The following is a 15,187-nucleotide window of genomic DNA, read 5'->3' as shown; positions in this document are numbered from 1 at the left end:
CCCGCCCTGAAAACGCAGCTCGAGAGGACCCACCGGTTCCCCGGCGCCCGATCCGCGCTCCCGCCCCGCTCCCGCCGGAGCCCCGCTCGCCCGGCTTCCCCGGCTTCCCCGCCCCGGACTCCGGCCGAAGGAGGGGATTCCCCCTCGGCGCGTCACAAGCCGTAGAACGCGGAGACTCCGCCGGCGCCGTCCTCTCGCTTCCCATTGGCTCTCCGCTGGCCAGGGGGCGTTCCCCGGAAGCCACGTGGGCGGGAGGGGGCGCGTCATTGTCCTTAAGGAGACCCCCCCCGGAAGGGCGAGCGGGGAGGGGGCGCCCCCCCCCCCGAGAAGGGGGATCCCCGCGGGCGACTGTCTTGGGAGCAGCTTCCCGTTTGAGCCGAGCCAGAAGGAGCGCCTGGCCTCGCAAGAAATTCCTTTTATTTGGAAGAATAAATCAACAGCGGGTGCACGCGCGCAGATGGCGTTTCCCGTATCCGCTGCCTCGCAACCCAGGCTTGATGAAGGCCTCGTCCCTGGCATGCCCCCTGCACCCGCTAAAGAATTGCCCCTGTAGTAGTAGCAGTAATAATAATAATAATAATTTATTACTTGTATCCTGCCCATCTGGCTGGGTTTTTGCTCTGTGCGGCTTCCAACACAGATTAAAAATACATTTAAATATTTAAATACATTAAAATGTCACACATTAAAAACTTACCTAAACAGGGCTGCCTTCAGATGTCTTCTAAATGTCAGGTAGTTTTTCTCTTTGATATCTGGTGGGAGGGCGTTCCACAGGGCGGGCGCCACCACCGAGAAGGCCCTCTGCCTGGGTCCCTGTACCTTTGCTTCTCGTAGCAAGGGAACCGCCAGAAGACCCTCGGAGCTGGACCTCGGCGTCCGGGCTGAACGATGGGGGTGGAGGATCATACCAAAGGCAGCCAAAGGTTTTGGGCTGCCCATGTTGCTTCAGACAAGATAGGGAACCTGTGGCCTTACATACGCCCAGGGCCGGTGCTACCACAGAATTGTACAGCTGGGACCACGAGGGTCATCTAGCCCAACCCCCTGCAATGCAGGGCTCTTTTGCCCATGGTGGGGCTTGAACCCGTAACTCTGAGAATAAGAGGCTCACGTTCTACCTAGGGTGCAATACTGACCTTTGAGGGGCTGAGTTTTTATACAGATTCGTTTTTGTTTATCCTACGAATTTCTGACCATGTTTTACTTCTACATTTTGAAGGATTTTTATCATTTCTACAAGATGGGTTTTTTTAATTTGAAGTTAGCAATTTCCCTAAGGCACAAAATAGCCTGGCACCAGCACTGCACACCCCTCCTCTCAGCCCTGACCGCCAACTACGCTGGCTGGCACTGACAGGAGGTGGGAGTCAGGTGGGGGGGGCAAAGATGTTAAGGGAAAGTAATTCTGAGATGGAAGTTGCAGGACTTGGGAGAGGGAAGGGCTGGCATCTACAGCTCAGGCACTGTTCACTGGGGGCTCCCCACCACCTGCCCCCAGAAGCCCCGGATGTAGCTTCGTTAAGAAGGCTTACGACACTGACTCCAAACTCGTTTCCAAAACAAATGTTTAGCTTTGCTGTCATATGCAGCTTGATGGCTTTAAGCAGCTGATTGGGGGTTGTTGTTTTTTTAATCCAGTCACTTTTGAGGAAAAACTAGAACTATAGCTGTCAACTGTTCCCTTTTTTTAAAGGGAAATTCCCTTATTTCAAATAGGATTCCTCGCAAGAAAAGGGAAAAGTTGACAGCTATGACTAGAGCAGGGAATATGACTATCATAGTAATCTATGAAAGGCAGTATAGTTTGAGCCCACTACCCAACCTTCCCAGGCAAGGGACGCATATATATATATATATATATATATTTGGCAAGCTTGCAGAATCCTGCAGCCACAAAACCACAATGGTCACATTTCAGGGGAGGCTTAAGCTTCCACTCACATTCCTTTTTGCTCAACTACATGAAAAGCTCCCCAATTACTACTGCATTTATCCAGCCCAGCTGTGAGCGAGATGCAACAGCACCCTCCTAAATGACGTGGCCCTTGACCACAGAGCTTGAGATTCGGGAAGGGCTGGGAGAGAAACCAGGGTGAACAAATGAGGCGGGAGAAAGATGAGTCGGATGACGAGCAAACGAGTTGAGGCCTGGGCGATGAAGGATTTTGAAGGTGTAGGAAAGTTTTGCTTCTGTAGGAAAGTTTTTGCTTCTGTACAAACCGTTCTAGGTTGAGACATTTTCTCATCACCTCAGAATGTTCAAGTTCACACTTAGTTCATACAAACATGGCATTCTGACCTGTTCTTAATGCATAGTTGATCACATCTATGGAACGTGATTGATATGTCCATTTAAGTTACAGATAGGTAGCCGTGTTGGTCTGCCATGGTCAAAACAAAATAAAAAAATTCCTTCCAGTAGCACCTTAAAGACCAACTGAGTTAGTTCTAGGTATGAGCTTTCGTGTGCATGCACACTTCTTCTGAAGAAGTGTGCATGCACACGAAAGCTCATACCTAGAACTAACTCAGTTGGTCTTTAAGGTGCTACTGGAAGGAATTTTTTTATTTTGTTATGTCCATTTAAGTCTTACATTATCAATCATTAAGTAATTGTTTTAGGTCTTGTTCTATTAATCACCAATTATAATTTAATTAGGAGGTTTTCATGCCTGTCTAGTTCTGTGCTCCCTTTCTCAGCCTTTAATCTATTAGTGTTTAATACCTATATGTATCCTTTGCCTTGTACTTGTGTTAACCAATCAGCAACAAGCACATATGTGGCAATGCTGTATTATTCAATAAAAGGGACTCCCCGAGACATGCTCGAGAGGATGCCTCCCAGATGACACCTGCTACTCGTCTGTCGTTTATTCCAACCCAACAGAAGGGAAACAGGACCAGCTGAGCAAGACGGAGGAATACCGTTACCAGCTGAGGGAGGAACAGGCTGTGAAGACGAGAAAGGAGGGAAACAGCGGAATTCCACTTAGGCAGAACGGACAGAGTGAAAGCAGCGCAAGGGGCAGATGACAACTAGCAGCTTGAAGCAGGTGCAGAGAAAATCAGTGTTAATAAGGAGAGAGAGAATATGAATTTAGCAGGTGCTTCCCTAGAAGAGCAGAAACAAAGGAGTCCTTGCAGTCAAGGCAGCCTGGAGATCACACTAGAGGAAGGATGGGGAATCTGTGGCCCTCCTAATGAATGCTGGACTAAAACTCCCATCACCCTCCACCACTGGGCCATGCTGGGTGGGGCTGATGTAGGTTCCTCATCATTGGTACTAATGGGTCACCCCCACCCCACCAGTATTTGTAATCTTCAGAGGCCGGGGGAGAAGAGCCCAGTGGCCGCGCTGCACACACTTTCCCTTGCACAAGGTTCCAGGTTCCTTCCGTGGAATCTCCAGCTGAAGGGATCTGGAAAGCAAGGCAAGGAGATTCAAGGATCTGGAGAGCTGCTGCAAGACGACCTCCTATACCTCTACCCCCAGGAACTCGGTGCGCAAGATGGAAGAAGCTCACACAGAAGCAGCACTCGTGTCTGGAATGTATTTTCCCACCAACTTTTTAAAATTTATCATATTCACATAGCATCGGCCAGTAGCACACACAAAAAAAACGTTTTCACAATGGGGGGGGGGGGAATACATGGTCATAGAAATGTCTGCGTTGACTTTTTTTTTAAAAAAGCAGGAAAGGTCTTGTACAAATCTGCTCAGAGGTTCAACTCTTTTCAACCTGCTCAACTAACTGCTTCTGCAACCAGCAGGCCTTACTACTGGGATGGGGGAATCAGGAGCGACTTTGCTGCCACCCCCAGGCCTCACCCTTTCAGGGATTGCTGCAACAAGGCAAGGAGACTCCAGTTTTCTCTGGGCTAACTGAGCTGGCATAGAAGGGTGTAAACATGAGAAAAACCAAGGGGATATAGCATCTTCACGGAACAAACAAGAGACAACCAGGGGAAAGGGAAGCGGGGGGGGGGGGACCACCAACACAAGTCGAAGAACACACAGCGGCTTTTCGCGCCTTCTCCCTTTGGCTTGCTCAAGTGACCTTGCGCATGGGATCAGAGCGCAACAGCCAGCCATTAACAGAGGCCGCATGGCGACCCGCTCTGCTTCCTTCAGCCACCCCTGCACCTCTTCGTCTCCCCGTCACATTTCATCGTCCAGGCCGTAGTCCACCTCTTCTGGGAAATCCCCCACGGTGACGAAGCGAGGCTTCACAAAGGCCCCGTACTTGAGCTGGCACTCAAAGTACTGCTTTCCGTTGACGCTGCCAAGGAGAGGAAGAGCAGAAGAAAGAGAGTCACACTCAGGATGGGGGGTGTCCAGGGATAGCAGTCTGAGGAGAAGCCCAGCAGCTCAAAGGGCGGCCTAAGCCCCGATCCTTGGCACATGCCGCTGACTTTTAAAAAAGGAACACTTCTGCAATCCACATTCTGTGCCCTGTAACAATTACAGGAGTTGCCTGTTTTGCACAGTTTCTTGCTCCGTGTTATTTATCCTGCTCCTGCCATTTTAAAAATCTTTAAAACAACTACAGTGGTGCTGTGGTTTAAGAACAGCTTGGTTTATGAACAACTTGGATTAAGAACACTGCAAACCTGAAAGTAGGTGTTTTGGTTTGTGAACTTTGCCTTGGAAGCAGAACAGGCTGCATGTCCTGTTGAGTGTGTTCCATTTGTAAATTGAGTCCCCCCGCTGATATAGGAAAGCACACCTTGGCTTAAGAACGCTTTGGTTTAAGAACAGACTTCCGGAACGGATTAAGTTCGTAAACCAAGGTACCACTGTATTTGACTTTTAGAAGACATCTGAAGGCAGCCCTGCTCAGGGAAGGCTGAGGTTTTACTGTGTTTTTGATATTTTGTTGTGAGCCGCCCAGAGTGGCAGGGGAAACCTAGTCAGATGACCGGCATATAATAATAAAATCATTAATATTATTTTACGTTTCAAAAAACATTTCTTTTTGTTTTGCTGGCTATTAAAGAGAGGTGGGAACCATGTGGGGCTCTGACATTCTGCCTCCAACCGCTGGAAATGTTATTCAGTCACCCCTCTGGCAGAATTCTGTACCCATTACAACATTCTGCACTCTTGTCCTTCTCAACGGAGAAGCCGTATATTTATTGAATTGCTGCCAGCAACACTACAGAGGAAGACTTGAAGCAAACTCGGACTTGTTTTTTCTCTTTCTGAGGCAGCCCAAAATGAATTGACAAACACTAAGAAAACCCAACACACACGCTGAATGTTAAGTCTAGTGCCCCTGCAACACTCTGTGGACTGCCTTTAGACGTAGACCTAAAACACGTGCCGACAATGTACCAGAAGTTAAGGTGGGAACACGCTGATGCTTCAACGTGAAGCTATGAAGCTGCCAGAGCCACCCAGATCCCATTATGACCCACTTCGGGGCCAGGCGAGGCAGGACTGCCCTGCAAGAGACGTCAGGTGGAGAGAGGGCTTTACCTTCCGTCATGCTTCCCCACAGGCTCATCATACTTGATGCCGACCCAGTAACCAGGCTTGAACTCCGTTAAGCCTATGGAGAAGAAAGGAAAGGGGGAAAGCTTACAATCCTAACTTACAATGCACAACTACCAGACTTTTAGAAGACATCTGAAGGCAGCCCTGTTTAGGGAAGCTTTTAATGTTTAATAGACTACAGTCATACCTCATGTTACGTCCGCTTCATGTGACATTCTTTCAGGTTACGTCCCGCGGCAACCTGGAAGTACCGGAAAGGGTTCCTTCTGGGTTTCGCTGCTCGCGCAGACGTGCAAAATGATGTCACATGCATGCACAGAAGCAGTAAGTCACAACCCACGTGTGCGCAGACACGCCACTGCGGGTTGCATTCTTTTCATGTTGCAAACGGGCCTCCGGAACGGATCCCTTTCGCAACCAGAGGTACCACTGTATTGTATTTTTATATTCTGTTGGAAGCTGCCCACAGTGGCTGGGGAAACCCAGCCAGATGGGCGGGGTATTTATTATTATTATTATTATTATTATTATTATTATTATTATTATTATGGAAGCATGCTTTGGACTATAAGTCTTACTGGAACTTGAAGCAGCTTATCTGTTTTTGCAAGGAGGGAGGGACACTCATAATCCTTGTTCAAGCTGAAAAGCACCATCAAATTTCATAAAATCTTAGAGTTGGGAGGGACCCTGGCGGTCATCTATGTTGGATATTCTCTCTCTGTGTGTGAGAGAGAATCACTTGTTCCAGAAACAGAGAAGCTTCAAGAAGAAGCAGAAGGCTGGAGTTTTTTTGTGTATGCAAGGACACTTTCTGTGGTAACTGTTCTTTGGACATGTGCAGCGTGACAGGAAGTACTGTTAACAATGGTTCTGTGTAACTTGTAACTTGTCTCTTGCAGTTAAGAGAAGCAGAGAGACCACTGGATGTGACTGGACTAGGTGACCCCTTCCAACTCTACATAGGGTTACCACAGGTCTGGAATTGACCAGACATATCCGGAATACCGTTGTCTCTAGCAGCCTCCAGGTGGAAATTGGTGAGGTGTTTGGGAGAATCAAGCCCATGTCAGCAGTGCTGTTTTTGCCGGTTTCCCAGAAAAATAGCTAGAAAACGGCAATTTGTTATTTTTGCGAAGAAAACACAACCTCAACAACTTTTCTGTCCAGATTTTCACTGTTTCAAATATGGCAACCCTTGACAGCTTGCTCTCCCTCCCAGGCTGAGAAAAAGATGGAGAAAACTGGAAACTTATTGGGAAGTGTGACTTTCGTAGTTGTAAAACAATGGAGATCTTCTGAAACAACAATGGGACACTAGCACCGCCCAAGGCATGCTGGAGAACAACAGCAACTGACAAAAGATACAGATAGGTAGCCGTGTTGGTCTGCCATAGTCAAAACAAAACAAATTCCTTCCAGTAGCACCTTAAAGACCAACTAAGTCAGTTCTTGGTATGAGCTTTCGTGTGCATGCACACTTCTGAAGAATGTATCTGAAGAAGTGTGCATGCACACGAAAGCTCATACCAAGAACTGACTTAGTTGGTCTTTAAGGTGCTACTGGAAGGAATTTGTTTTGTTTTGACAAAAGATAGACATGATATATTACAAGGAAGAAATATTACGGACACACAGGAAGGAGAGAGTTTGAAAGCTTCATCTGCAGGTGCCGAAATTATTCAATGTGTCAATACGAATGGAAATCATTAAAATTGCAGCTGTGATATAAGGAGCTGGTATCTGGACTGGAGCGTAATTGAAATTTATAAGACTTTGGAACACAGAAATAAAGGAAACCATCAAACCATGAATTCTAGCATGAGGGAGGCCACCTAAATTCTGTTATTTGGCATCTCAATGATTGGTATTATTAATTGTATTATAATCTGGCATTGTTATAATGATTGGATTGTTGTAATTGAAAACTAATAAAAATTATTGCATAAATAAAAGAAGCAGAGAGTGAGTGTATTGGACTCTTGTGGGACTCTAAGCATGCCTAGACCCTGGCAGTGGCGAATGTCTGTATATATTTGCTAGCCTGACAAGTAAACTTCTACACTTGACCGAATCTTTATGGCGGCCATGAATGTTTATTGCCTAATGTGTGAACGTTGAGTTGAACCCTGAAGACGATTCCAAGGATGGAGCTGCGTTGAGATGTAACTCTGCTGAGTGTGGATAGTGACACACACGCACAGCAAAAGTGATGCCAGACGGAATCCTTCTAAATCATCCAACAGAAGTTGATGGATTGATCCAGCCAATCTAGTCCAGCCCCTGCAATGCAGGAATATGCAGCTGTCCCATATGGGGACGGAACCTGCAAACCTAACTCATCTCCCCAGTGGTGCCAAATGCGTTACAGAATTCTTCACCTGGTTTATAAAGCAAAACCAAATAAGACTTCAAACTGCTTCTCACACTGGTTTCTGCACCATATTTTAAATGCCCCACCCCCACCCAATCCCTACAAAGTGATTCTCTTCTACAGGGCAGGAAGTAGGGACATGCGCCCAGGTACTCACCAACGTACATCACTGTCCCCCGCTTGTTGGGCTGCCCCGCTGCCCGCACCTCACACCTCGACCCCACGGAAATGGCTTCCGCGAGGGCCTTCTCCTCCAGCAGCTTCTGCTCCCTCTCGGCTTCCCTCTTCATCATTTCTTCCGCATTGTACTGCCCCAGCTTGCTTGTTTTCATGAAGGAGCGTGCTGTATCTGCACGACACAGAGAATGGCGGGAATCGTTCAAAAGGAGTCAACTTGCTTCCCTGATCCATGCGACGCTCACCTCCAGGCTTGACTACTGTAATTCGCTCTATGCGGGGCTGCCCTTGAAGCTGTCCCAGAAACTCCAGCGGGTACAGAATGCTGCAGCGAGGCTCCTCACGGGGTCTCTGCCATGGGAGCATATTCACCCAGTGCTTTTCAAGCTACACTGGCTCCCGGTGGAGTACAGGGTCAGATTTAAGGTACTGGTTTTGACCTTTAAAGCCCTTCACGGCCTAGGACCCTCGTACCTACAGGACCGCCTCTCCCGGTATGCCCCACGGAGAGCCTCAAGGTCCATAAATAGCAACATCCTAGTGGTCCCAGGCCCTAAGGAAGTTAGATTGGGTTCAACCAGAGCCAGGGCCTTTTCAACTCTGGCTCCGGCCTGGTGGAACGCTCTGCCTCATGAGACCAGGGCCCTGCAGGATCTGATTTCTTTCCGCAGGGCCTGTAAAACGGAGTTGTTCTGCCTGGCCTTTGGCTTGGAGCCAATTTGATTCCCTCCCTCCCTCTTTTTTTCTTTCTTTTCCTTCTCCTCCTGCGATGAGGCTACATTTTAATATTTTAATGTTCCATTATTTTAATGTTGTATTTTATTTTTGTTTTTAAGTTGTAATCATTCATCTTGTTTTTATTATTGCTTGTAAGCTGCTCTGAGTCCGGCCTTGGCTGGGGAGGGCGGGGTATAAATAAAAAAGTATTATTATTATTATTATTATTATTATTATTATTATTATTATTAAAGCCGCAAAGAGGAAGCTGGGTTCCTTCAAGAAACACTCAGACTGAAACAAGGTCATCTACAACGGTACCGCTGAGCCCTCTGTGAATTAGTTCACTCAAGCAAGGGAACCAAGGTCTATCTGGCCCAGCAGCCTGCTCTCAGTGTGGCCAACCTGAACGGGAAGTTCACAAGCAGGGCCTGAGCACAACGGCACTCTTCTTACTTGAGAAATTCAGCAATGCCACAAGACATGGAAACTTAGAATCTGTACAGTTGGAAGGGACCTTGAGGGTCATCCAGTACAACCCCATGCAATGCTGGAATCTCAGCTCAAGCATCCATGACAGATGGCCGTCCGATCTCTGCTTAAAAGCCTCCAACGAAGTAGAATCCACCAGCTCCCGAGGGAGTCCGTTCCACTGTCAAACGACTCTTACTGTCAGAAAGTTCTTCCTGATGTTTAGTTGGAATCGCCTTTCTTGTAGCTTGAGTCTACTGGTTTGAGTCCTGCCCTCTGTAGTAGCAGAAAACAAGCTTGTTCCCTCTTCCAAGTGACAACCCTTTAGATATTTGGAAATGGCTATACTATCAGTCTTCTCTTACCCAGGCAAGGTGAAGGTAACCCTGGACTGCTAAGCCCCGTCAAAGGCGACTATGGGGTGCAGTGCTCATCACTCTTCAGGCTGAGGGAGCCGATGTTTGACCACAGACAGCTTTCTGGGTCATGTGGCCAGCATGACTAAACCGCTACTGGCACATGGAGGACCGTGACGAGTGCCAGAGCACACGGAAATGCCATTTACCTTCCTGCCACACATCTATTTATCTAATCACGTTGTCATGCTTTCGAACTGCTAGGTTGGCCAAAGCTGGGATAGAGGAACAGGAGCTCACCCCGTCGCACAGATTTGAACTGCCAACCTTCCAATCGGTCGTCAGTTCAAATCCCCATGATACGGTGAGCTCCCGTTGCTCTGTCCTAGCTTCTGCGAACCCAGCAGTTCAAAAGTATACCAGTGCAAGTAGATTAATAGGTACCACTGCAGCGGGAAGTTAAAAAGTGTTTCCATGGCTCTGGCACTTGTGACAGTGTCCCGTTGCACCAGAAGCGGTTTCTCTCAACTTCTTTCGAAGCCATGCAAGAATGTGAGCAGCTGGAACCCAACACACAAACGAGGAGCCAGTTTCAAAAACCTAAGATACAACTGATGGGATTAGACAGACTCTTTTCTTTCAAACATAGATTCATTTGGGACATGCCGTCAGCTCTCACCTGTTCGCTTGTCATATTCAGCATCGGTTATCTCGAACTTCTCTACCTTTGACACATTTTCGTATTCCCCGATGGTTGCACCGCTCCTGTCAATAACCTACAGATCCCCAAAACATAGTCATTTTATTTATTTTTTAAAGGCAGAAGCAAAAGAGCAATTTCTAAGCTTTTTTTTTTTTTAAGGCATTTGTTGCCACCAATTGCAAAGGGGCTCTAAGTTCTAGTTCACAGATGGCCATGTGCCGCATGTTTCATTCCATCTTTTTTTTAATAAGGATTAAATTTATATATAGAACACAGTGACACAGTTACTACTAGGAATAGACCCCACTATGGAAAATACTCCAAAAATCAATAGGTCACATAATTTAGTTATTTGCAGTGTGGCACCAATGTGCATAATGCTGTTCAGAGCAACATTAAGCAATGGAAGAAAGCAGGTCCCCATTCCTATGAAATGTGCAAACTACATTTCAGTAGCAAGGGAACCTCACTTTCGTCACGCACTCACAAATCCTTTGGCAGAACCCAGTAATCTGCATAACCTACTGCAAATAGGACCAAGCGCATGCACCTGAAATAAATGCTTATTCTCTCCCCCCCCCCCGCCACCATGCAGCAGGGACCTGTCCTCCCATTCTGTTTACAGAGAATTGTATTTTTAAAATTTTGTTTATTGACATTTACTAGCAACACCAGTAGACTGCCCTTCATCACATCATTCTGATCACAGGGGGGTTGCCAACATATTAAAACATACAACAAGCACCTAAAAACACGTTGAATAAACCTATCATTTCCAAAAACAGGTTAGTGTACACAGCAGCATAGAAGACCTACAGCAATGGTGGCATTCACAAATTTATTGCCAGTGCATGGAAGAAGTGAAATGCTTTTACTTGGCAGAGGAGTCTCATCAGGGCCTCTGCCATCCCCAGCTTTGGGGAACAGTACTATAAGGGGAGAGTAGGCCCTTGACAGCACATGTCTGACAGCACATTGATGCTGCTGCTAGATAAATAATAGGGCGAAACAGAGGGACAACAACAGAAATCAGAAGGTGGCTTCTTATCAGAAGTGTAAGAGGCCCTCATGCAATCCAGGCCCCAAGGCAGCTTCCCCCAATTTCTTGCAGTAGCAAAAGTATTATGAGAGCCTTTTGATCCAGGGAAGAACCAGATCAACACTCACATGAATCCTGCACCCGTCGTCGATGGGGTAAGACCCCAGCAAGGCCTCGTCGCTGTCGAGTTTCATCACAAACTTGTCGTCCGGAGTATAGAGCTCGAGGTCCATGCATGATGCCGGACTTCCCACAACCAGTTCCAGCTTACACTGTTCAGGCAGAAGCACCAGGCAGAAGGGGAAGAAGAGTATTTATCACAGGCAACAGATGATGTGAAGTATCCCACCCCTCGCTCCGTGCAAGACGAACCACAACAGTAACGTTAACACTAATGGGACCAGTGGTGATTGTGACCTCTAGTGATGGGGATACATCAAGGCATCTTAGTGGGGACTGCGAAGCTAAGGTCAGCAACAAGTTTGCTTCAGTCTAACACGGCTGTATGAAAGATGCTTTCTGGCCTGCCAGTTGTCAATCTGAAGCTCAAAAGAGAGAGAGACAAAGAGGTGCCTGTGGCGATAGAGTGTGCAGGCCAGGTACTTTAGGGGGCGGGGTTGCCCACCCAACCCCTCAATTCTTCACAGAATGGCTCTGCAGAGAAACTCGTTGCTGACCAAGGCTCTACACCTCTGAGCAAGAAACAGGTCTCCCCTCTGTGATGCAGCCTGCACAGCTCCCAGCTCAGGGTGCTAAGTAGGGGATAGGGACATTCCTGACATAGGTGGGGACTGCAAAACAGCATCTGAGTGGAGGGAGGGGAAAGCGTGAACAAGCTCCATCCTTAAATTGTCCCGGTTGTTTCTCACTGCCAGGGCAGAAAAAGAGATGCTGGAGGGAAACAAAAGGCAGAATTTGGCACAAGGCCACACGCTGCAGCCATGGGGGGGGGGCGGGGAGGGGAGAGAAAAAGAGAGCTGGTTGGCCGGCTCACTCAGCTGGGCACGGGGCGCCAGTTGCCAAGCTGCCGTTAATCCCAGTTTGGATGTGTGGCACAAAAGGATTTTTGTTATTGTTGACACAGGCCTGTTTGCTGGGGACCAGAGCTCAAAATGGGGGCGAGTGCTGTTCTGCTAAGGACACCCCCCAAAAAAAGGCAGAAGCAAAGAGGAGCAAGTTTGGAACTTGAAGCAAGCAAATATAAGGGTCTCCCCCCCCCCGGGGTTGGAGGGGGGGCAGATGGGTGGAAGAAAGCACCAGCTTTTCAAGCAAGAGCAGGAGGGCAAGTCCAATGACCATCTGCGCCCGCATGCAATGGGTGTAAAGGGCATGCCATGCAGCTAAAAATCTAGCTGCAAAGCCTAAACCCACATTCCCCCTGCAATGTCAAAGCAGAGGGAGCCAATTCTCCCACAAGGAAAAATCCTCTTGTTTGGCGCTGGATGGGCTCTGCATTCCTTTGGTACACCATCACACACGCCTGCAGCAACCCTGCTGCCACCGCAAACCCATTCGGCGTGGAAGCAAACAGGCCCCGCCACGGCCAGCAGCGCAGGAGTCGCTTACCCCAGAACAGGGCACCACCCCCTCCATGCCAGCTTCCTCTCTGGGGAGCCCGCAGGTGCCGCTGTGCAAACAGGCCACCTCCAAATCAGTGGGACTTCAGGGGCCCTCAATATTTTCAATGCCCTCGGCACTAATTCCTCCCGGAAATGCACCTTTGTTTGGAATTGCAAGAGGGCAGAATGGAGGAGTCTGTGCCAAACTCAACTGTTTTTGAGAATCCCCACTTTTGGTGTAAACGCCAGAACTTTTTTTTTGGGGGGGGGGAGGAGATGTAATGCTACTGGAGGAAAGGGGAGAAGAGTCCAAATTCAGTCTCTGGTGGGATGGGAGGAATTCAGATTTACTCTAAGTCCATTTCTGAGAGGGGGACGCACCCCTCTGAACTGTGCGCTGGGGGGGGGGGGTGTCTGGTGGGAGGAGGAAGGCCCCTCCTTTGATACCCCCACCCCACTTTTTAGTGGAAAAGAGGCTCCCCTGGGAATGCTGTTTGCGGTGAACAGCTTGCTTACAAAAAACAAAACAAAACGGTGGCCCATTTCCCAGTATAGATTCAGGATGGAGAAACAGAGAGCAGAGGAAAGGATGCAGGCAGGCAGCCTGGGTTGCAGCTGGACTAGGATCCACCCCCCCCAGGCAATTTCCCAAAGGGTCATAATTCGGCTCCCTTTCTGCGAGGGGAGGGCCATAATTACGATTATTTGGGGGGTGGGCAGGGGAGATGAGGGATCCCATCCATGTCTGCTTTTCAGGAAAAGGCCGGTGAGGTGCTGTCAGGGCCGGATTGAGGTTTGATGCGGCCCTCAGCTCCTGAAGGTAAGGGGGGGGCCCTTTCTATGTCCAGCTGTCCTTTGTCAACAACAAATTGTCGCAGTTTTTTGTGTTGAATAGATGCTAGATGGTCATTGATGGACCTCATAGGTATCCAAAGCCATTTGCACATCACAGAATAGGAGCTGACACAACACAAAACACTGTTGCTGAATGCAGTTTTTATGTTATTTGGTTTTTTATCTGATATTTTGGAAATGTATGTCCAGCTTTTTTTCCCCCTAAAATTTTTTGGGGCCCTAAGCTATAGCTTGTTTAGCTTATACATAAATCTGGCACCGGGTGTGCTTTTTTTTTTCTTCTTCTTTTGCTGCGACAATAGGCCTGCCTGTTTCCAGTGTACATCTTTTAGGTACAGGATGGCGCAGAGAAGAACCCTCTGGCTACTTATCTATTATTATTGTTGTTGTTGCTTGTTTGTTTAATTAATGAATTAATTAATTTCATCTATACCCGAAGGTCTCAGGGCGGTTCGCATAAAATATCAAATACATAAAACCAACATAAACCCAATAATAAAAAAAAACCCCAAAGAGGCAGCGTTTTTAAAAAGGGTATAGGATGCTTTCATCCTGCTAAAGCTGGATCGTTTCCTAACGATCGCCCCTCGCACGTTTTGAGCAGCCCCCGTTAATATAATAAATAATAATAATAATACTAATACTAATAATAATGCTGGCAGTTTCTTCGGGAGGGGGAGCCCCTTAGCAGCCCTCTTTCTAACGGGGGAGGCCAGGGGGGTCTCCTCCCCCTTCGGCCCCCGGGGCTGAAGAACACGCGTTCTTCCTCGACACGTGTCGGCGCGTCCCGACGTCCCTCTCACCTTGAACTCGGCGAGGGTGAGCCCCCGGGGGTATCTCTTGAGGGCCCGGAAGGAGTTGAGGGTGCTGCTGATGGAGACGGACACCACCGCGGGCGTCCCCGTCACGACGCTCATCCCGACCCGGCCGCCCGAAGGAACCGGAGCCGAGAAACCGCCGCCGCCGCCGCCGCCTCACAATCCCCTCACGGGCCGCTCCCGCCGCCCGGCCAATCAGGCGCCGGCCGCTCCCTCCGCCAGCCAATGGCGCCGCGCCCGGCCCGCCCTCGTGACGTTCCTACGCCAATCAGCGTCCGAGGCTCGCCACCACGCACCAAGAAAAACGGAGCTCAGGCTCGCGTTGCCCCTCCCTTCCCCTCTCTCTCTCTCATCCGTGAAGCCCCAGCGGGGAATCCACCAATAGGAAGCCGGGGTGTTTCCAGAGTGACCAATGGCGAGGAGGGGTGCGGAAGCGAAGGTGGGGGCTGAAGCCGGCTGGAAGGGAGGGCAAGGCTCCTGGCGGAGGATGTAGGCAGGCCGGCCGGGAGGGATGGGGGGAAGGTATGTAGTACTAGTACTCGTAGTAATAATACTAACAGTACTAACAGTAATGGCAGGCAGGCAGGCATCGATGGGGAGCAGAGGCAGAGAGGGGGA

At 48.7% G+C, this 15,187-nt stretch overlaps 1 protein-coding gene across 1 annotated transcript; it reads right to left on the bottom strand.

Moving 5' to 3' along the window:
• Window positions 1–3,540: 3,540 nt before the first annotated feature.
• On the bottom strand, window positions 3,541–14,742 carry TBCB (tubulin folding cofactor B). Its single transcript, XM_081869663.1, has 6 exons — window positions 14,555–14,742; window positions 11,466–11,609; window positions 10,275–10,371; window positions 8,032–8,223; window positions 5,483–5,555; window positions 3,541–4,283 (listed from the first exon to the last, which is right to left on the bottom strand). Exons 1-6 carry the CDS (start codon window positions 14,666–14,668, stop codon window positions 4,163–4,165), a joined length of 741 nt encoding a protein of 246 aa, XP_081725789.1. The 5' UTR covers window positions 14,669–14,742; the 3' UTR covers window positions 3,541–4,162.
• Window positions 14,743–15,187: the final 445 nt, after the last annotated feature.

This window comes from Podarcis erhardii, assembly GCF_964252035.2.
Source record: "Podarcis erhardii genome assembly, chromosome: 7".
Lineage (NCBI taxonomy): Eukaryota > Metazoa > Chordata > Lepidosauria > Squamata > Lacertidae > Podarcis > Podarcis erhardii.
This window is presented reverse-complemented; position numbering and strand designations above follow the sequence as displayed.

What these genes read in the sequence shown, in the direction of transcription:
- TBCB (XM_081869663.1), bottom strand. Translation starts at nt 14,668, where the DNA reads ATGAGCGTCGTGACGGGGACGCCCGCGGTGGTGTCCGTCTCCATCAGC. An exon ending in TCACCCTCGCCGAGTTCAAG is followed by an intron (nt 11,610 to 14,554) that starts GTGAGAGGGACG and finishes CTGCCTGAACAG; the next exon opens with TGTAAGCTGGAACTGGTTGT. An exon ending in TGAATATGACAAGCGAACAG is followed by an intron (nt 8,224 to 10,274) that starts GTGAGAGCTGAC and finishes TGTGTCGTGCAG; the next exon opens with ATACAGCACGCTCCTTCATG.